The sequence below is a fragment of the Ictalurus punctatus genome, chromosome 25, assembly GCF_001660625.3.
Source record: "Ictalurus punctatus breed USDA103 chromosome 25, Coco_2.0, whole genome shotgun sequence".
Taxonomy (NCBI): domain Eukaryota; kingdom Metazoa; phylum Chordata; class Actinopteri; order Siluriformes; family Ictaluridae; genus Ictalurus; species Ictalurus punctatus.
In genome coordinates this window covers 16,955,272-16,977,288 of record NC_030440.2, presented here as the reverse complement: position 1 = coordinate 16,977,288, position 22,017 = coordinate 16,955,272, and the positions used below count along the sequence as shown (strand labels likewise).

General features: G+C 43.1%; 1 protein-coding gene across 1 annotated transcript in view; it reads right to left on the bottom strand.

Moving 5' to 3' along the window:
• Positions 1-22,017, bottom strand: part of syne1a (spectrin repeat containing, nuclear envelope 1a) — a 210,663-nt gene that overhangs the window by 18,623 nt on the left and 170,023 nt on the right. Inside the window, exons 113-134 of the mRNA XM_053675608.1 lie at positions 21,743-21,892; positions 20,439-20,615; positions 19,899-20,054; positions 18,478-18,633; positions 17,589-17,759; positions 17,141-17,274; positions 16,849-17,053; positions 15,401-15,583; positions 15,069-15,215; positions 14,834-14,988; positions 14,177-14,324; positions 13,129-13,223; positions 11,193-11,442; positions 10,646-10,840; positions 9,007-9,132; positions 7,686-7,841; positions 7,143-7,301; positions 6,585-6,751; positions 1,812-1,974; positions 1,335-1,522; positions 921-1,071; positions 38-220 (exon numbers count right to left, since the gene is read on the bottom strand). Of these exons, the coding sequence (XP_053531583.1) occupies positions 38-220; positions 921-1,071; positions 1,335-1,522; positions 1,812-1,974; positions 6,585-6,751; positions 7,143-7,301; positions 7,686-7,841; positions 9,007-9,132; positions 10,646-10,840; positions 11,193-11,442; positions 13,129-13,223; positions 14,177-14,324; positions 14,834-14,988; positions 15,069-15,215; positions 15,401-15,583; positions 16,849-17,053; positions 17,141-17,274; positions 17,589-17,759; positions 18,478-18,633; positions 19,899-20,054; positions 20,439-20,615; positions 21,743-21,892 (3,615 nt within the window). The remainder of the gene's footprint in view (positions 1-37; positions 221-920; positions 1,072-1,334; positions 1,523-1,811; positions 1,975-6,584; positions 6,752-7,142; positions 7,302-7,685; positions 7,842-9,006; positions 9,133-10,645; positions 10,841-11,192; positions 11,443-13,128; positions 13,224-14,176; positions 14,325-14,833; positions 14,989-15,068; positions 15,216-15,400; positions 15,584-16,848; positions 17,054-17,140; positions 17,275-17,588; positions 17,760-18,477; positions 18,634-19,898; positions 20,055-20,438; positions 20,616-21,742; positions 21,893-22,017) is intronic.

Below are 22,017 nucleotides of genomic sequence, written 5' to 3'. Positions count from 1 at the left end.
AATCAGCGCACGTTGCTGAGATGTTCAGCACGGTCACCTTCAGCCTGCGCAAGATGGCCGCCACTCTCTTCTGCAGCGTGTCCCAGCGCTGGTTCCCATCATGCACCATTTGGCGAAGTCGGCAGGATGAGTCTGTGCGGTTCTCACGCGCCAGCCTCCGGTACTGCTTATTGATGAGCTCCAGCTGAGTTAAACACTCCTGCACTTGCCTCTGAAACGCCTGCAAAACACACACACGCACGCACACCGAATTTATCAGAGGAAACGGTTATAGAATTCAGCTAGCACTGCTGAATTCTGGATTCTGATTGGTCAGAAGGTGTCGATTAATTTCCCTTTAACAGCAGCTCTGACAGTAGCGCAGCCGCAAATCCCGAGCTTACTCCGATCGTTGCGTTTCCATAGCGACACCTCATTCACAGGGACTTGTGCGGTGGACGCTCCTCGCCAAAAGACATTTATATAACGTTTATGGAAGGAGTCTCCAGTGTCGAGCTCTAACTCGATGTTATCTTCAACGTCTCTCGGATACAGCAGCGTTTACGTATTTTTTCCCCACCATTCCATGTGATTGCAGAAAAGGAAGTGCAAACACTTCCTGGTCATGTGACACTGCCTATTTTTTTTTGTCTTATATCAAAGTTAAAGCCACCGTTTTCCAGTTACAAAGGAAAAATAGTAGTTTTGTATTATTCCCTATCAAAAAATTGGAGATAAATTAATTATTTTGCAACACCGTGCAGTAAAGGGCTAATAAATAAATAAACAAACAAATAAATAAATAAATAAATAAATAAAAGCGATGTACTTGTGCTAGGTGCAGTAACAATGTACTGCAGCACTTTCTCAGTATCGGCGTCCTTTGAAAGCCCACTGCAGCATTTAGTAAATGTTTTAACGCCGCACTCCGCATGCTTTACCTCAAACTTCTTCAGCTCCTCTTTAGCGATGGTGTAGAGCACGCCGGACGAGTTGGGCAGAGCCGCGGTTCTCTCCGACGCCTTCAGCCAGTCCTCGAAGTGCGAATAATCATCCAGAAACTTCTGCCACAACCTCCAGGTCTCCTCGATCCTGCGCGCACACACACACACACACACACGCTCAGGTGTTAATCCACAACCGTAGCCTAGTTTGAACATAAACTGTCCCTGTGAGCGTTTGAGTTTACAAACTACACGAGGAATCGAACCCCCGACTCCCGATGCGGTGCGACGCAAAGCAGAGGTACCGCAAAAAAAAAAAAAAAAAAAAAAACGTTCTCTGATCAGGGTTTAGTCGGCCGCGCGTCGTGAAAGGCTTGTGTGTGTGCGTCCAGCGGGCTTATGAACTCTTACTTGAGCCTGCGCTCCATGGCCAAGGCGCAGATGTTCCTCCAGCGGCGGTCCAGGCTGCGCGTGGCCTGCTGGATGGAGTCGCACTCGCTCTCGGTAGCGCAGGCGTCGCAGTCGTGCAGCAGCACCTCACACAGGTTCAACACCGAGGCCACGCCCGTGCTGTGCTTCTCAATGTCCCGCTGCAAATCCTGCACACACACACACACACACGTTTCCATAACCTGAATTAAACTCTCTCCATCTTTCTGTTCTGAAATGCTCTCATATTGCACAGATACACTTCACACCGTGTGTGTGCGCGCAGACCGGAGGGTTTTGTTTGGGTTTGTTCGGTATGTGAATATTCATATTTGTAAAAGAACAGTATACAGTTATACAGTTCTTACTGTATATAACCTACTCCTAGAGAATGATGGAATATGTGTGTAGTGTGTGTGTGTGTGTGTGTGTGTGTGTGTGTGTGTGTGTGTGTGTTACCTGCTGCTGGCTGAGTTTCTTCTGTATTTCGTTTGCGTCGCAGGTTTTGTAGACGATGGGCCGTGACAGCTCCGTCTCGATGTGTGTGAGCCACGAACGCAGACTGCTCATGTTCTTATCCAGCTGCTGCACCGCCACCAGAGTCTCCCTCAGCTTCTTTACCCTACACACACACACACACACACACACACACACGGATGGAGAAGTCTATTTTAAACCTACGCACTCTAGCACTATGACATCAATGTCCTCACAAATAACAACATGTACACATCTCCTTAAGCATTTAAACCCCTCCCCTTTTTCGTTTTAAAACCGTCGGGATTAGGTACGAGAGCGAGAGAAAGGAATGAACATCCAGGCTGAACAACTGATCCTGGAAGTTTCCAGAATTAAGAAAGAATCAGTTTGTATTTACAGTTGCAATCAAAATGATTCGAGCTCCTTTGATCGCGTTGTTGGACAGCTGTGAGCTCACAGTGAAACAGACATCAGACTAATCGTTCCGTCCGTAAATCAGACAGCGCCTGTCGAAATGAAACGAGTGGAATGAAACCTCTTATTGCGATTTCGTCCGGATTTAGCATCAACGGCGGGAATTCACGGACCCGAGCCGGACGTTTCAGGCTGGTGGTGGCGCTGTAATGCTGTGGGGAATGTTTCCTCCGCGCACGTTGGGCTCGTTAATACCGAGCGAACATGGTTTAAATGCCACAGCCTGTCTGAGTACAGGCTCAGCACGCTGAACACGTGCATCCCGCCTTTAGTGCAACAGGTTCTCGTCTTATAACACCTACTTCTGACACGATGATACGCCGGGCCGCCATGAGCTCGGCGCACCGTCACGTCCTCGGCCACCAGATCCGAATCTAACCTCCTAAAGTAAAGTGACGCTGTTCGGAGAGCGAGGGATCAGTACGGTGTTCCTAATGAAGCGGAAACAGTTCGAAAAAGCCTTCCTCAGGCCACGACACGTCAATTAAGCATCCGTTGTTCTGCGAAACAGACGGATAGATGTTTACTCTGTGTGCAAAAAAAACAAACAACCCAGTGTAACTCAGTGTGCATTTTGAAAAGGAGCGAGAACGCGGCCTTGGCTGCGGTGTAAAGCGGGTTCCTGGAGAGTTCCTCATAATAAACTCCTAACCACAAGCTGAAGAGAGTCAAATAACGCACAGTCAGGACTAGAGATGACACGGTACCGAGATATCCAAACATTGTGTATCAGCCAGTACCGATAACCTTCTCAGATTTGTTTTCTTTCAAAACCTACTCAACTTTCCAATGATAGTTTCTAGTTTTTCCGTCCATTTTCCGTACCGCTGATCCTACGCAAGATTGCTGCAGAGCCTGGAGGCTATCCCGGGGAACTCGGGGCACAACGTCGGGGACACCCTGGATGGGGTGCCAACTCATCACAGAGCACACACACACACACACATACACACACTACGGACAATTTAGAGATGCCAATCAGTCTACAACGCATGTCGCTGGATCGGGGAGGAGAACATGCAAGCTCCACACACCCAACCGCAGAGGTGCGATGTAAACGTGGTAACCACTAAACCACTGTAAACCCCCCTCCCAACAAACAAACAAACAAACAGCACGAAAAACACAGCTACGAACACGACAAACTCTTTCACTTACATGGCATGTATAATAAACGCAATAAAGTATGAATATAATAAAACCCTCCTGTAAAATAAACGAAACCCTAACAAACATACGATCTCTCCGAGTCTGTCCGAATCCATGGAGACATGTCCGGTTCGGAATAAAACGCCATTCCAGTCGTTACCGTGGTTACAGGATCGGTGTTATAAGAGCGAATAACTCGCACACCCAAAGTATTCAGCCCTGGATCCTAAAACTTAATAAGAGAGAGAACGTGAGAGACGAGTCCTGCCTGGTGACGTCGCAGTCGCACTCCGGCAGGTCCGAGTCTCGGTCTGGACTCTGCGCCATGTTCTCTGTGTCCAGGTCCAGCACCATGAGGACAAACGGCTCTGATCCTGATCCTAAACGAAACCTTTCTCCTGCTTCTAAACTCGCTTTCGTCTCAACACCAGGTCCTCTGCCCTTTACTCCTTTACTGCAGTGTGTGTGTGTGTGTGTGTGTGTGTGTGTGTGTGTGTGTGTGTGTGTGTGTGTACTGGGAGACAACAACTGCTCCTGAGAGAAGGCATGTAGCAGTGAGGAGTGACTGAGTGACGGGTCCTTCTGCGGCTAAAATAAGACTACAGTCATTAACACATGCCTGTGTGTGTGTGTGTGTGTGTGTGTGTGTGTGTGTGTGTGTGGGCGCGTACAGTAGACAGTGTAAATCACGTTGTTTTTTTTTTTTATTTCGCTACAAAACATCTAACATTATCTTTTGAGCTAAATAATGAATGATGATAGTAATCCGTTGTTTGACGGATATCTTAAAGATGAGCGAGTTGATCTGATATTTCATATTTTGCGAGTTTTAAAAAACAAACAAACAAACAAACAAACAAACGTAAGATTTTTACATATATGTAAAAATGTAAAGTTAAGCTTGAAATTTTAAAACCCTTAAAAAAAATGTATTTATTTCTAAAAAAAAGAACTGAATTATCCAACAACAGAACGACTGAAAGCAGCTGAAATTTTTAAATGAAGAATTTTTTTTTTTTTTTTTTTAAAGCAAAAATTAGGTAAACTTTTTTATTTATTTATTTATTTATTTATTTATTTTAAACCATGTTATTTAAAGCTTTTCCTTTCCTTTATATCCCGCTGTTATTATTACTGTTTTATTTTTTTTATTATATTTCTCATCCCATAATAATAAACATTAGATCAATTCATCTACATCTGATTTCTTATTTTTTTTATTTATTTATTTTTTTTACTTAAGACATCATATTTTACTTCCAAATGGAAGAAAAGCAGACCCTATATTCATTTTATTTAGTAAAAATGTGACATCCCATAATGAGGAATATTCGAGACATCCCACTACACGCAGAACATCTTTAACCTGTTAAGACAGATTTTATGGGAATAGAAACTGACTCATTCAACTGTTTTTTAATTCTTTCTCTTTTTTTTTTGTTTTGTTATTGACTTATTTTAATGTGTATTATTGTACCTGCACTGGATAACGAGTAATATGTAATTACACGCAAGATATTTACACTTCCCGTTGCCTCAGCAGAGGAAAAACTATCATTAAGGACAGTTCTCACCCTGGCTTTGATCTGTTCAATCTGTTGCCCTCAGGGAGACGTTACAGGTGCATCAAAACAAGGACTAGTAGATTTAAGAATAGTTTCTTCCCGAAAGCCATTACCATGATAAACAAACACATGTACTGAGTCCACAGCATATGTATATATTGTCTCAAAACTGTGCATTTCATAGTACCTCCCCCCTCCACCCCAATATCTATCTATCTTGCATATCTATCTTGCATATATTGTATATCTTGTTTATTTATTTTGTTTATTTATCTTGTTTATTTATCTGTGTATTATCTGTTTATTCTTCTTGTGTATTGAATGTATATGTTTGCACGGAACAAAAAGGAGTGGCTCTTAATTTCATTGTACATATGTATAGTGACAATAAAAGGCATTCATTCATTCATTCATTCATTCATATTTGTACTCGTTCAGACATTATCACAATCACATAAAAGGAAAAATTATGAAAACTATACATTTTTTAAAAATATTTACTTTATTCGTTTTTTTATTATAACGGCATGAAAAGAAATATTAAATACATGAAATTTCCCTCGGAACCTTTTGACTTGTTAAGACGTAAGCGACTGCCGTTATAGCTGAGAAAAACAGGAAAAACGCCAGTAAGATGATTATTTATTGACTTTACTTCTATAATCGAATATATTTTTACAGTTTACTTTTCATGTAGTTTTTGTTGTCTCGGTGAGAACTATCACACACGTCCGACTGATTTTCGAGATGTTTTTACTGCGTAAAATTTTATATACTTGTTAAAAAAAAAAGAAAAAAAAAAGAAATATACTTTTTTATTCATATATTTTTTACTCACCCCAAAAAAAAAAAAAAAAAACACCCCAGACTTATCTTTTTTTAAAATATTTAAAACATTCGTTATATTTTTATTTTTACGAGATTATGTATATTTTTTATTTGATTTACTTAGTTTTATTGGAGTCTCATCATCACATAATATCGATCCTGTAGCTGACCAAAAGAAAGAAAAAAAAGACGGTAGGAATATATATATTTATATTATTTGTTTATTTTTTATGGTAGCAGGACAGACGGAGGATCCGCGTCTCTGACACTACGGCGCTTCGTTGTTGTTGTTTTTTTGCACGCGTAATATTTTATTCATGCTTCGACTCTCTAAAATCTCTCCGATTTCACGTGACGTGACGAAACAGAGCAGGGACTTGTGTCTGATCTCTAAAAAGAACAGAGTAGGTGTGTTTATGTTTAGGAAACAGACTCCAGCTTCCTCGAATCTCATCCGGCGAGACGCCGTTAGTCACGGCCACGCGCGGTGCTGAGACGCTGATCACCTGACACAGTGACTGTCACCATGACAACGCTCTTACCAGTCCGAGCTAGTATCGGCTATCTAGCCAAGCTTCCTAGTCCCAAAAATACCCACGCTCTACTTCTTCTTCTTCTTATTATTATTACCACATTACAACACTGGAATGTTGTAAACATCCTGATATTCACTCACTAATCACTCTATAGTGTGTGTGTGTGTGTGTGTGTGTGTGTGTGTGTGTGTGTGTCTCACCTGGCTGCGATGAGGTCGAGCAGGTGCTGCCAGCGCTCGTTCACTTTACTCAGTTTGTACTGGATCTCAGCCGCTTTGCTCTCGTGACTCGCCTGAGCCAATCTCTCGCCCATGAGCTCCAACTGCTGCTTATTCTCCTGCGCTACAGAGATCTCCTCCTGATAGTCCTTCACACACACACACACACACACACACACACACGTCGATTATTTCCAAAGGACATGATTACCCGTGAGTGTGTGAATCAGGGAATAAAACACCCATAGACGTTAAACAAACCTGCCCTTACAGAAAACTTTCAAAAAGGTTTGCTGTCGCTATAGCAACGATAAGGTGTCGGAAGGAGCGCATTAGTTAGGAGTAAACGCGAGAGCTGAACCGTCAGAGCTGCTGTTAGAGTGAATAACGCTTCACCTTCTGACCAATCAGATTTCACCGAGCCAGACAGAACAGACTCGCTACATACGAAGGATCGCGCGGCGGATCCGGATCGGATCACGCTACAGGACTATAACGTCGAGGGGAGGGGGGGGGTCGGACGGGGGTCGGACGTCTCACCTTCCTGAGCTTCTCGATCATCTCCTCGATGGTGATGTCTCCGTTCTGAGACACCTTACTCTCCATCTGAGTCAGCCACTCGCACAGCTCCTTGTTCTTCTCATTGAACACTGCCCACTCGTTCAGCTTCTCACTCACCTGCTGCCTACGTAGGGCTAGCTACTCACACACACACACACACACACACACACACACACACGTTATGTGAACCTGCTGATCTCATGGGATTTTCACACACAACAGAAAAATTACAGAATTTTCTGAGACGCATATCAGCATGGAATAAAACTCAAAACTGCAACAACTAATATAAAACGCGGCAGAAAACAAACTTTATGGAAACACAGCTGAGTGTTCGTGTGTGTGTGTGTGTGTGTGTGTGTGTGTGTGTGTGTGTAAGTGGAACAGGTGGTGTGTGACGCCTGTGTGAGGAATGTGACTGTGAAACATATGTGTCAGGGCTGTTCCGCATGAATAGAGCGCGCGCGTGTGTGTGTGCGTGTGTGTGTGTGTGTGTGTGTGTGTGTGTGTGTGTGTGTGTACCTGGTGACACGTCTCCTCCCACTGCCTCTGCAGCAGCTCTAGTCTCTCCTGTAGGACCGTGAGGTCGTCGGAGCTCAGGCTGCTCGAGAGCGAGTCTCTGAGCGCACACAGAGCGGCCACGTCGTCCGCCCAACCGTCTGTGCTGCCCTCTAACTCCTACACACACACACACACACACACACACACACACACACACACACACACACCTTATCTTATCTTTTCTGAACCCACTGATCTCCTGGGATTGTCACACACAGTAAAAAACCAGGTGAAATAGCCACTCTTTACATCGGTGGTGCACAGAAAAGCATCTCAGCGTGGAGCGCATGGAATAAACCTCAGAACAGCGACGACTCATAAAACGCGGTAGAAACGTGTAAAATTAACAGAGCAGCTGCTTTACGGCGTGAGGACACGTGTCCTTAATCATTACTGATCATACTCCTCCGTGAACGTATGTCCTGCTCTGAGCTGCGAGTCGTTTCAATCCTCTAAACGTAAATTACCGTGACGCTAACGTGACATGGGTGTGACGCTAACGTGACATGAGTGTGCCAATAACGTGACCCAAGTGTGACGTTGTCGTGTCGTGAGTGTGAGGTTAAGGTGATGCGAGTGTGACGTGAGTGTGACGTTACTGTGACGCGAGTGTGACGTTACTGTGATGCGAGTGTGATGTTATTGTGGTGCGAGTGTGATGCGAGTGTGACGTTACTGTGATGCGAGTGTGACGTTACTGTGATGCGAGTGTGATGTTATTGTGGTGCGAGTGTGATGCGAGTGTGACGTTACTGTGATGCGAGTGTGACGCTACTGTGATGCGAGTGTGACGCTACTGTGATGCGAGTGTGACGTTACTGTGATGCGAGTGTGACGTTACTGTGATGCGAGTGTGACGCTACTGTGATGCGAGTGTGACGTTACTGTGATGCGAGTGTGACGCTACTGTGATGCGAGTGTGACGTTACTGTGATGCGAGTGTGACGTTACTGTGATGCGAGTGTGACGTTACTGTGATGCGAGTGTGAGGTTACTGTGATGCGAGTGTGACGCGAGTGTGACGCGAGTGTGACGTTACTGTGATGCGAGTGTGACGTTACTGTGATGCGAGTGTGACGTTACTGTGATGCGAGTGTGATGCGAGTGTGACGTTACTGTGATGCGAGTGTGACGTTACTGTGATGCGAGTGTGACGTTACTGTGATGCGAGTGTGATGCGAGTGTGACGTTACTGTGATGCGAGTGTGAGGTTACTGTGATGCGAGTGTGACGTGAGTGTGACGCGAGTGCGACGTTACTGTGATGCGAGTGCGAGGTTTACCTTGCAGCGGATTTGCTCATTGTGCAGCTCTTCGTGGTGATCAGGTAAAGGCAGAGAGAGCTTCCTCTTAAATGCTCTCAGCTTCTCGTGTGACGCAGCAATTCCTTTCTCACACTGTTCCCAGTCCTGCGCACACACACACACACACACACACACACACACACACACACAGAAACACACAGCCGTTTCTTCAGCAGTACTGATGCAACCTACACTCACATGCAAAATAAAAATATGCTGAATCATACAACCTGACCTTGGTCCTGTAAGCACACACACACACACACACACACACACACACACGGATACCTTGTACGCCTTCCCCTAGCAGAGAGAAACATTACAGAGAAAGCCACAGCCATCTTTTCCTAACGAATACTCAGCATCCCGTCCCTGCTCCGGATATTTCCTTCCCTCGGAACGCTGCGTCATACAGACACACTGCGTCTGTCTTCACACCACCTCCATGTCTCTGCTTTCATCTCCCTCCCTCCCTCCCTCCCACACACACACACACACTCCCGTTCTCTCATGCTACAGCGCTAAACTCCACAGAAACCAAAAACCCGATCAACTCGAAACGTCCGGATTCCCGACACGTGAACGCTGAAGGAAAGCTCGGACGAGAATTACACAGAGGTGACTTTACCGGCTATCCCTCTGTGCAGTGCACACCATCGCTCAGATCCGCGTCACTTCACCTGCAAACGTGCGTCGCATGATCGTACATCAAGCTTATATTCTGTGATTCAGTGTGACGCGAGTCCTAATCCTGTGACGTGAATTCGCGTGTGAAAACGTATCCGTATTGAGATGCTCTCACTTTTGTGTTCCCAAACCATCGTTTAGACGATTTTATAAATCTTCATCGCCATAGAAATCTTTTTGATTATTATTATTATTATTATTATTATGATGTTAAATAAATGTAAAATTTAAGATATCCTAACCGTGTTTTATAAAATAAATAAATAAATAAATAAAGAAGAATTAAAATGCAGCACAAGCTGTACCTTTGCAAATGAAATGCCAATCATGAAACAGGAAAAAAAAAAAAAAAAATCGAAAATAATATTCGTAAGGGATTTATGGTACATAAATATGGCGGCCATCGCCTGTAACGTATCTCAACATCCATCGAACACGTTTAATAAGAAGAACGGATTAATTATGGCTTTAATTTAATCGCCATCGGAGTTTTATCTCGGGGAGATGAGGAAAAAAAATCTACAGACATCGGCCAGGGAAACCGATCCCGTCTGAATAGGGCTAAAGAACGAACTAACAACAAAAACCTGATCGGATACGAACAATAACGCCGACCGGCGCTGATTCCAACACGGCTCGATATATGCCCGATTAAAACATTTACACTTGCGATGTGTAGAAATTTATGACGTCTGTGTAAATCTGTTAAATCGATATATAGCGCAAGTTATGACTAACTGTATTTTCGGTGACGTGCGTCTGCGTCTGGTCCGCTTCCAACATGGCGGAACGTGTGGATCTACTGCAGTAGCTAGTAGCAAACCGAAACCGTTCCGAGCGTCGGTGCTGTTAAAATGTGCTGATGCTAAACTTTATTAAATAGCACAACGAAGCGAACTCCGCCCACTGAGCAGTGCTGATGTTACTGTACCTTTAACAGCGAGAGCAGCTCCTTCTTCCTCTGGTCCAGACGGATGCTGGCGCTCCTCCATCGCTCCTGTATCTCCGTCAGCTCCTCCTGCAGCAGCGCTTCTGCCTGGGCGTCGGCCGAGAGGAGGAGCTGCCGTCCCGCCTCCACCGCCAAGATGTAGCTGCCCTGCTGCCTCTGTAGCACCCGCTCCTTCAGCTAGGGGGCAGCAAAGAGCGAGCGGTTTAACAGTGACATTTCAGGAGTGACCTTTTGGAGGTTGCCAAAGAGTGGCCTTTAACATATTTATGTTTGTTTTGCTTTAATATATTCAAATATATTCGATTTGGGGGGGGGGGGGGGGGGGGTGGAGCCTATTAACGGGCCAGAACATAAACAGGTTTCAAGACTATATTTACCACAGCAATATCACTAAAAGGTTTTTATCCGTTTATAGTTACGTTTAAAGTTGGGGAAAGGCCGTGACACTATTTCCTGTTTTCAATTATTTTACCAGCAGCGATAAACAGACCCTTCACCACCATTTTTTTTTTTGCTATATATGTTTCACCTGGATGTGGTCGAGAACTCCTCGGGCCTGCTGTAGTGCCGTGACGCGTCCTTGCTCCTGCTGCTGCTGCGGTTCCTCGTCCGGTTCTAGAGCCGCCTCCTGCAGCCAGTGTCTCAGCCTGTCAGAGAGCTCAGTGTAGCGCTGCCACTGACACACCAGCGCGTCGATGATGCCCCGCCTCTGCTGCGCTCTCCGCACCACGCCCTGCCACTGATTACTCAACAGCGCCAACTTCAGGCCAAAATCGTCTCTGCAGTCCGACATCGAGAAGGAAGAAAAAAAATCCAGTCCCATTTTATTGATTTAAACATTTTAGCAATAAAAATCGGATCAATCGGGAGTGAGATCGGAAGGCTTGAACGGGACTCGCACTTAACGTCAGGGTTTTTAAAAAAATGTATTATTTCCTAAAGAACTTGTTGTTTTCTTTTATATCACTGAAACGCTTAAACCTCCGATATAGAACCCGACATTTAAAACATTTTAGGAAGTTAAAATATCTTAAAACAAAGTCAAATTTTCGAATATACAATTAAAAGAAACCAACGATAAGATTGTGAAACATATTTCTAGACATTTTTACTAATTTTAAGCTTAATTTCCCCTGTTGTTTAGAGAATTTTCTTAATTTTAAGCATGTATTTATAGAAGGAAGCAAAATGATCTGAAAACAGAATAATAACAAAATTTTAACATTTAATGATTTCAGTGAATAAAAATTTATAGAATACATAACACAATAATAATAAAGTCATCAAATCTCTGGAGCAACACAAATGGAACTATGGGAATTGTGCTGTGATAAAAAATCCAAAATAAATCGGAATAATTTAATATTTTATCATCTTCAAAGTCGACGCCCTTTTCGCATAGAATTTCCAGGAATGTATTCTCGGCGTTTTCTCGAGCGATGTCTTGAGGAATTTCCCCGAGATGATTTTTAAACGGTATTAAAGGAGTTCACGCCGACGCCGGACTCTTATCTCCTGCTTTTCCCAATATTTCTCTCCGAGTCGTCCGTTTAAATGAAGATTTATTTGTAAATAAGATGTTAGTCTTCTAATGAAAGAAATGAAAACGTCGGGACGATTATGTTTTCGTCTACGGCGCCGATTTCACACGTTTAATCACACGCCTTCAGATCAGAAGCTTTTTAACATCGCGAGAAACATTTCAGTCGGGCGTCCACAAACTTTTGACCCGCAGTGTGTATTTCTCGGGGGGTTAATTGTAATTTTATTACAGGAAACACTGGAATCAAATCATTTTGACTACATTCAAGATATTGTCTCTTAAGTGTTTTGATATCAGCAAACTAACAACCCTTAACGATCCAAAGAACCCCTTGAAGAACCCCTTGAAGAACCCCTTGAAGAACCCCTCGAAGAACCCCTTGAAGAACCCCTCGAAGAACCCCTTGGTTATGTTTCACACTTGGCCCGAACGCTCCAGTCTGGACCCGGTTCTGAGTTTGGTTTCTTTTAGCATCGAGGCATTCCTTCTGACCCGTGGCTCGATCGCGCATCAGGTTGGCACTAGGTTCGTCCGTTTGCAATATTTTCGGACTTTTCGGATGTGGGACACGTCATCGTTAGGAAAACCAGCACGCAGAGAGTCAGACTCAAGATTTTTAGCCACGTGGGCCGACACGAGATGTGCGTCTTTCACGATGAAGCCTTAAAAACCCTTTCTCTGCACTTCAAACAGGAAGTAACAAGGCAAGTTGGACCAATCACGTTCCTCTAGCAGTGACAGTGGATAGCGTCGACGACCAATCAGGACCACAGCAGGCTTTTTAAATAAGACAGTATATGGACAGTTTGGTGGAGATGTGGTAACATACACATTCTGTTAAGCCAAAATACAGCATGTAAGGTGTGTGTGTGTGTGTGTGTGTGTGTGTGTGTGTGTGTGTGTGTGTGATAATTCAGCAGACCTGTCTTCCACTCGTCCCTGATTCAGGAGCTGATGGCCGTCACTAATAATGGAGTAGAGGATCTGCTGTCGACTGAACATCTCAGTGTGGAACAGCTGCAGAAACACACACACACACACACACACACACACACACACACACACACATCACATTAAACAAACAGCGGGGCAGACAAGGACAAACGTCACTTGGAGACCTGTTGTGCGTTCAAACAGCTGAAACTAGTACAGCAACACTGCTGTGTTCTTTACCCGTAACTTTTTAAAAGCCATAAAAATCATTTATGTAGAATAATAAAAATGTTTAATATGTTTTAATAATGCCCAAGAAATGAACACTACTACAACTTTACCTTTTAGTAAACATTAAATTAATAAAAAATCAATGTAGGGAAAAAAAAAGAACGAAAGAATTGTTATAATGCCAAAGAAACGATGATCTGGGAACGTTCTAAAAAAAATGAAAATCAACAAAAGCAGGATTCAGACATGAATATGCAGATTAGGACACGCCCCCCACGACGTCCTCCTTCCATCCCTCGCAGCTGTTATCTCAGCGGTAACATCAGCTAACAGCTAGCTAAACTAGCGCACGCTTATCACACCGCCGGTTTATTCGCCAAAAAAAATACAACATTAACGTGATAAACAAAACAATTTATTTAGCATTAACATCAACTACGTTAGCTATCTACTGTAGCTTAGTGCGCACGTTTTACTGGGCGTGATTACTGAAAAAAAACCCGTACAGCTTCTTCTTATCAGTAACCGAACTCATAGCTCCGCCCCCGAATCAGCGGGGGGAAAAAAATGCAAAACTTGTTCACCAAAAGCAAAATCTTGGTTGTTATGGTAACTTTATATTTTGTTTGCTGGTAAATAAACGAATAAGTAAATCGAAGAAGGACATTCGGGGGGGAGGGGTTCGTGGGTGTTTCCAAATTTGCATATTCATGCATATTATGAGCTCTGGGTACTCTGTAATACATGTACAGGTGTAGGACGTTATTAACAGTTAATAACGCATTCTAAAGGGAATATTACGGTACCTCGTGCTCTCTCTGCTGCTCTAACAGGCTTTGGTAATTTCCCGAGATCTCAGCACCGAGTTTTTCCTCCGTCTGGGTCAGGAAGCCGAGCCACGTCTCACACTTCTCCAGGAAACTCTGTCTCTGCAGCACCAAGGCTTGTAGCTTACTGCGCACACGCACACACACACACACACACACACACACACCATTAAAAAGCTGTAGAGAATTAACCAAGGATACACCACTATCAACACTGGTAATCTGTTGCCTTCTATTGGTGGCATGTTATGTCTAGTGGATACCATTAGGGAGCAGTAATGGTAATGGTTTTAGTGGTTAAAAGCCGATGGTTTGAAATGGTATTTGAAGTGGACACCATTAGAATTCTTTATTGCTTTTGTTTTCCTCTTGCGTTACTTACTGCCGTACGGAGGCGCTTTTCCGAAAACGCTCTTCTCGACTGCAACCCTACTCCATCCAAGGGAATCTAATCTAACATGGCTAGCTAATTTCACTTCAAATCCCCTCGCTAACATTATCTGGAAGCGGAAGTGCATTGACGCACAACTTCCCGGTTCGACGTCCGTGTTTCTGACGTCCCTGACTGATTGATACTGAGTGAGTTTGGTAGGTCATTTCTGTACCGGTATCGAAAAGTGGGCGTGGCGTTTGTACCTGAATCTCTCCGTGCTGTGTGCCGAGGTAGACGTCCAGCTCCTGTTTAGGTTCTGAAGGTTTTTGATCTCCTGATCGTTTAGAGGAAGTCTGTAGCCCAGGTTGTTTAACCGCTCCAGATCAGGAGACAGACGACTCAGATTCAGCATCTGGATCTACACACACACACACAGAGTTAATTACAGCGTCCATGCACGTTACAGGGTATTCCTCAGGAAACTCGAGCCTTGAGTACCTTGAGTTTCTCCATGCGTTCCTGCACAGAGGACAGATCTGCAGACGCGGCCGGATCCGACTCCTTCAGCACCTCCTGCGCCTCCTCCGGCCACCGACTCAGACACTGCAGCTCCTTTCTGAAGCTCTCGTAGTCCTTCACACTCGCCTGATGAGGGAAATGCGGACAGGGGCACGTTATAGGGAAATAACCCCGTGTGTAAGTGGTTGCTATGGAAACAGTACCGTTAGAATCCAGCTCTGTGGTATAAAAGTGTATTTAAATGTATTAAACTAGACTTAATACGTAACCATCTAATTAGTGTTATTAAAGTCATACTGTAATCAGATAACCTCTATCACAGCCTGCTGTCTGTGGAGGGCGTGTCCGACTGTTGCTAGGCGCCGGATGAGTGACAGGTAGTCTGTGTGGAAGGTTGCCATGGATGACGGCTCCACCTGCAGCCTCAGCTGTTCCTCCACATCAGTCAGCTGCTGCAGCGTGGCATGGACCGAGCCATGAGCCTTCAGTAAGTCCTAGAGCAAGAATACATATACACACACACACACGCACACACACACACACACACACAGGCACACACAGGCACACACAGGCACACACAGGCACACACACATTAAGGTGTATCCGGTACATACACGAGTGTACATGAGTGAGTGACTGAATCAGTGAGTGAGTGACTGAATCAGTGAGTGAGTGACTGAATCAGTGCGTGAGTGACTGAATCAGTGAGTGAGTGATTGAATCAGTGAGTGAGTGACTGAATCAGTGAGTGAGTGACTGAATCAGTGAGTGAGTGACTGAATCAGTGCGTGAGTGACTGAATCAGTGAGTGAGTGATTGAATCAGTGAGTAAATGAGTGAGTGAGTGAGTGAGTGACTGAATCAGTGAGTGACTGAATCAGTGAGTGAGTGACTGAATCAGTGAGTAAATGAGTGAGTCAGTGAGTGAGTGAGTGATTGAATCAGTGAGTGAGTGACTGAATCAGTGAGTGAGTGACTGAATCAGTGAGTGAGTGACTGAATCAGTGAGTGAGTGACTGAATCAGTGCGTGAGTGACTGAATCAGTGCGTGAGTGACTGAATCAGTGAGTAAATGAGTGAGTGAGTGAGTGACTGAATAAGTGAGTGACTGAATCAGTGAGTAAATGACTGAATCAGTGAGTGAGTGACTGAATCAGTGAGTAAATGAGTGAGTCAGTGAGTGAGTGACTGAATCAGTGAGTGAGTGACTGAATCAGTGAGTAAATGAGTGAATCAGTGAATGAGTGACTGAATCAGTGAGTAAATGAGTGCATCAATGAAATTATGTAAAAAGTTCGCCGTTGTTAAATAATTCTGTTTAGAATTTGAAATAAAAGTTAACTAAAAACTAAAAATCACCATGCAGTGTTACTTAGCTAATGTTTGCTTGGTTACATATAATACCATACATTTGTTTTAAAAGAGCATGTTCTGTATTGTTATGTGTCTAATCTCTGATCTAATCTGATCTTTTAGACCAGGGGCCTTCAGTTTTGTCCACAAAGGGCCGGTATGGCAGCAGGCTTTCATTCCAGCCAAACAGACGTCTAAGATTAAAGATCATTGCTTTAGGGCGTTTTCACACCTGGCTCGTCTGGAGCGTTTGTTTACTCACATGTGACTAGAGTAAACACATTTTATTACGCTTCGAAATGAAGCGAACCAAGCCGAGGAGAAAACACAGCATCGTAACCGTTTAAGTCTCCGTTTCGGAAGGAAGCACAGATCTACAGGTCTGAAAACGCCCTGACACACTCACATCACAGTCATGGATCCAGGTCTTCACTTCCTGTTCCGTGGTCTCGGTGTGGGCGGAGCTGTTGAGTAAACACTCCGCCCTCTCTTCCAGTCTCTGCACGTCCTTACTGCTGCTCTCATGAAGCTCTTTATAGCGCTGCCACAGCTGCAGCAGGTTCTTACTGCTCCTCAACTGATCCGAGATCTGCTCCAGCAGCAAGTTCCACCTACACACCCACAAACACACAGGGTGTGTAATAACCTGCTGTATGATCAGTGATGAAAGCTGGAAGGGTGTTGGGGTGAAAGTTCACCTGTGGTTGATCTCGATGAGGGTGGTGTTGAGAGAATCAGCCACGGTGCAGTGACAGTCTTTCAGCAGCTGCTCGGTGAGAGAGCCGAACTTCTTCACGCTGCTCTCCTGCTTCTCCAGCTCCTCCTGTAGACTCTAACATGACGAGACAACACGCATTTTAACATCTCCACAAGTTTTTTTTTTTTTTTTAATTTTGTCCAAATTCTCTGTCCTGATTGGTCAGAAGATGTTGTTAATTGTCTGAAAGCTCCGACAGGTTTATATTTACGTGCTCATTCTAATATAGAATCGACACAGGCAGTAAACAAAAAAAACAACAATGAAAAAAACCCAAAAAACAAGACACGCCCACTAATGAATAGTGGCGAGCGATTTGAGTGACGTGACGTGAGGAGAACGCAGAGCTGTATTCTGTTTCTAGAGAGCGAGAGAAGGACGTCCAGTACCTCCAGGTTCTCCACTTGCACCAGGACGGCCTCAGGAGAACCGGTGAGGAGCCTGAGGCGCGAGATGGAGTACTGTCCCTCCATCAGGTAGCCATGGATCTCCTCAGACGCTCGCTTGTACAGACTCCACTGCTCCAGTACGGCACGCAGACTGATCTTTACCTGGCCAACCTACACACACACACACACACACACACACACACGTAAACAAGCTTAGTGAGTTGTAAGTACAGTACTACAAATATATATAAGATATAAATAATAAATAAAAGGTTCTGGATAATAACTAAGTAACTAATTAGCTAAATAAATAAATAAATTCAATAAGCCAATAACTCATTATCACCTACTGTAGTAACAGAAACAACGAGAAGAAAAATAAGAAAACAACAACGACAAAGAAAGAAGTGAAAAAGAAATGGGGAAAGGAAAAGATTAAAGATAAAAAGAAAGAAAGAGAAATAATAATAATATTAATAATAGTAATAATAATAGTAATAATAATAAAGGAAAAAGAGGGAAAAAAGGGAAAAAAAAATTTAAATAAGAAATCCTGAAAAGTGAAGAATGCGAGGGAAAAAAAAAAAGAAAATTAAGAAATAGGAAAATAGAAAGTGAAGGAAAATGAAGCAATAAAAACAAAAGGCAGGAAAATAATTACGGAAACAAAACTATAATAAAAGATTTAGGATGATTAAGGACAAAAAGTAAAAGGAGGGAAACATAATTTAAAAAATAATTTAAAAAAATGAAGGTGAATTGAAGGAAAGATAAAAGAAGACGAAAGAGATAATAAAACGTGAAGGAAACAAATTAAGAAAGAAAAGAAAAAAGGAAAGAAAAAAAGAGAACTTTTTCCTCATGGTGATGCATCCCATCCTCAACTCACCATCTGGTCCAAGTTGGTCCAAGCTTGGTTGAGCCCTTTAATCGTTTCCATGACGACAGCCGAGGCGTCTCCTTTCTTGCCCTGGATGAGCGAGCATCCTTTTTCCTCCACTTTCTCCAGATCCTTCTCTTTCTCTTTCACCAACTCCTCCAGCTCCTGGATAAAGACACGGAGTCCCGCTTGTCTTTAGACAGCCACGCGGATACTGAACTACGTTTTCGGTGCGTTTCGCTACGTGTCTCGATGCGATTCCATGAAAGAAAAGTAACCAGGACATAAACACTGATACTCCGTCTTATTCACTGGGACTCACAGACTTCATACCACGAGTCTACAGGAAAAAAAAACAACAACGTTGGAACGCTACGAGGGATTTTCTAAACAGTTCCAAACTCGCGCTTGTAGTGAGAAGCAACAAATTTATCGGTTAATATTATCTACGGAACGTTAAAATATCTACACACACGATGACTGAACGCATGAAATGAAGAGATGAGAGTGAGGGATTACACATAGGGAGCATTTATCAAGACTAGGGCTGGGTGATACGACATATCAGTAATATCAATACCGCCATAAACTACGTCACAATATGGTTTCTGAGATATCATGGATAGCTTATTATTATTATTATTATTATTATTATTACTAATATTTTTTAATAATTCCAAATGGACTGGAAGCAGCTGATGTGATGTTAAAAAAAATGTAAGTATTTAATCATTAAAACTGTAAAATGTCAGACTTTTGACTGATTTCCCCCCCTCCTTTAAAGTTTTAAATAAATTTAAAAAATTACGTTACAATTTTAAACACATAAAATAAAATTGTAATTAATTTCTGAAGACCATCCAGCATGGTTTCCTGAAATAATGTGAATAAAAAATAAAAAAAAACCTGGAAATTGTTCACAAACCTATAAATCGTGATACAGCGCCCCCTGGAGCAGAGACAGTTAAGAGCCTTGCTCAAGGGCCCAACAATGGCAGCCTGGCAGCGCTGGGGTTTGAACCCCCGACCTTCTGATCAGTCACCCAGAGCCTCAAACGCCAAGCCACCACTGCCCCACATATGATATTTTGGTCATATCACCCACCCCTAATTAATCACGTTCTTCAAAAAGGAGTCAGACGAACACAAACGACCGCTACTTCTTTATCCAGCTGTTAACGCTGACTTCCTTTTAACTTTGAGAGGACATCCTGCGCTCTATTATAGTCAGTTCATTAGACAGCAGATATTTGTGCTCAGGATCTCAGAGTACGCCGTACAAACGTTCAGTAAATCAGTCATTCAGGACGCAGGTGAGCCGTCAATCAATAAACATCCGCTAGAAAACATAAAGGAGCTATATAAGAATTACATGACTTACAAAACTGTCCAGTCCATTTGAACCTGTATGTATGTGAGTGTGTGATAACCTGGCAGTCTTTCAGCAGGTTCTGCACAGACGCCACGTCCTCGATCCTGGGTTTCTTCTTCAGTTTTTCCTCCTGTGTGCTGATCCAGGTTCTCAGGGTCTGAACTCCGTTTTCATACTCCAGCCAGCTCTCGAGTAAACTTTCCGACAACGTGATCTGAAACAGAGAGAGGACGCCACGAACCGCGTCACGATCCGCGCCAGACGTCCGCCGTAACGTCGAAGCGGAATCGGCGGTGATCAGCGATCATCGGTGATCGTCACAATCACGGACCGCGCGACGTTAGCGACGCGCCGGACTCCTAACCGACGTCGGCCATCTTCCTCCCTCGCACATCGGTTTTTAGAACTTTTTGAAATTATGTTACAATGAACAACAAAAAAAATAAAAAAGCGGCGGTTCCCTTCTTCAGTCTGCGTTTTTCTAATCGCCTCATTTTTAAACATGGAGCTGCTGGGTGTACGTATACAGAGGTGCAGAAATAAGGTGATGTGGTTTACTCGTGCTGTGCGGCAGGAAAACGGCCGACGCCTGACTGACCTTCTCGGTGATGAGGCCCTGAAGAATCTGCCAGCGCCGGTTCATGGCTCCCAGACGCTCGGCAAAGTCGGTCTTATCGCTGCGCTTCCCCTCCACGTCCTGACTGCTGATCTGCAGCACCGACTGGTTCACAAAGTCCACCGTCAGCTGCTTACAGGACAGGTCGATCCCGAAACCCTGTCGAGGCGGAAGAGAGACCGTACTGCGCACTGTAGCACTGCGACTGTATTAGAAGTGATAGAAATAACTATAACACAACCTCTGTTCGGTTTGGGATCAACCGCATCTGTAACGAGGCTACTGGAAGTGACAGAAATGTCCCAGAAACAAAGAGAAAGAAAAGATAACAACAACAACAACAACAAAAAACAGGAAAGAGATCAATAAAAGATGAGGAAAATACAACAACGAATGAAAAAAACAAAAAAAGGAAAAAGGGAAAAGAAATAATAAAAAAAGAAATAAGAAAGTAAATCATGAAAAGCGAAGAATGAGAGAGAATTTCTTTTTTCAATTAAGAAATAATATAAACGAAAGGAAAACCAAGGAACAAAAGGAAAAGGAGGAAAATACTTAAGGAAACGAACAAAAAAAAAAGGTGAAGGATAATGTTTAAAAAAAAAAAAAAGGAGGGAAAAATGAGAACGCAAAAGGAATAAAAAATTATGGAGAATAAAAGGAAAAAGGAACAGAAGATAAAAAATGATAGGCGAAAAAAGGAGAGACAAAAGAAGACACAATGAACACAAAATAAATAAAAAAAGGGGGGGAAAAGAAGCGAAAGCTAAAAAAAAAAAAAAAAAAAAAAAAAAAGACAAAAGAAATAATAAAAACAAAAGTGAAGGATTTGCCCTTACTAAATAAACGGAAAGAGAAGGGGAAAAAAAATGAAGAAAACAAAAGAAATAACAAAACAGTAAAGGAGGAAAAAAGAAAGAAAGAAAACCAAAAGAAATTTTTTAAAAAATGAAGGAGCAAAAAAAAAAAAAAAAAAAAAAAAAAGAAATATGAAAAAAATAAACAGATGAAAAATAAGACAACAAAAGAAAGGAAACGTGAAGGAGAAAAGAAGACAATAAAGCTAAGAACACAAAACAAACAGAAACGGAAAAACGAAGGAGAAAAACAGAAGGGAAAGCAAAAAAGAAATTAAAAGTGAGATGAGAAAAAAATGAACTGGTTTGAATGTAGTCGGTTTATCCAGCTAGGAGACAGATGAAACGTGTAGATTGTGTAATGCGCTCGTTTTTATTTATCCATCGGGCCCAAATTTCACGCAGTCAGCTGGTTCCGCTCTCAGGTACCTTGTATTTTTGGATGTAGGCCTGCACCACCTCCGAGCCCACAGCTTCTAGGATCTTGCTCTCGTCCTCCTGGATGACGTTCTCCATGAGGGAAATCCAGCTCATCAGCTCGGTGATGGCGTGACGGGACGCCAGTTTCTCCATCTGCAGCTGTAGGACACAAATATACAACAATAATAATAATAATAATAATAATAATAATAATAAATCTGTGTGTTTTCTTTAAGGTCAGAGTTTCGAGGCGTAGCTGTGATGCTGTGGTACTGTGTATGATT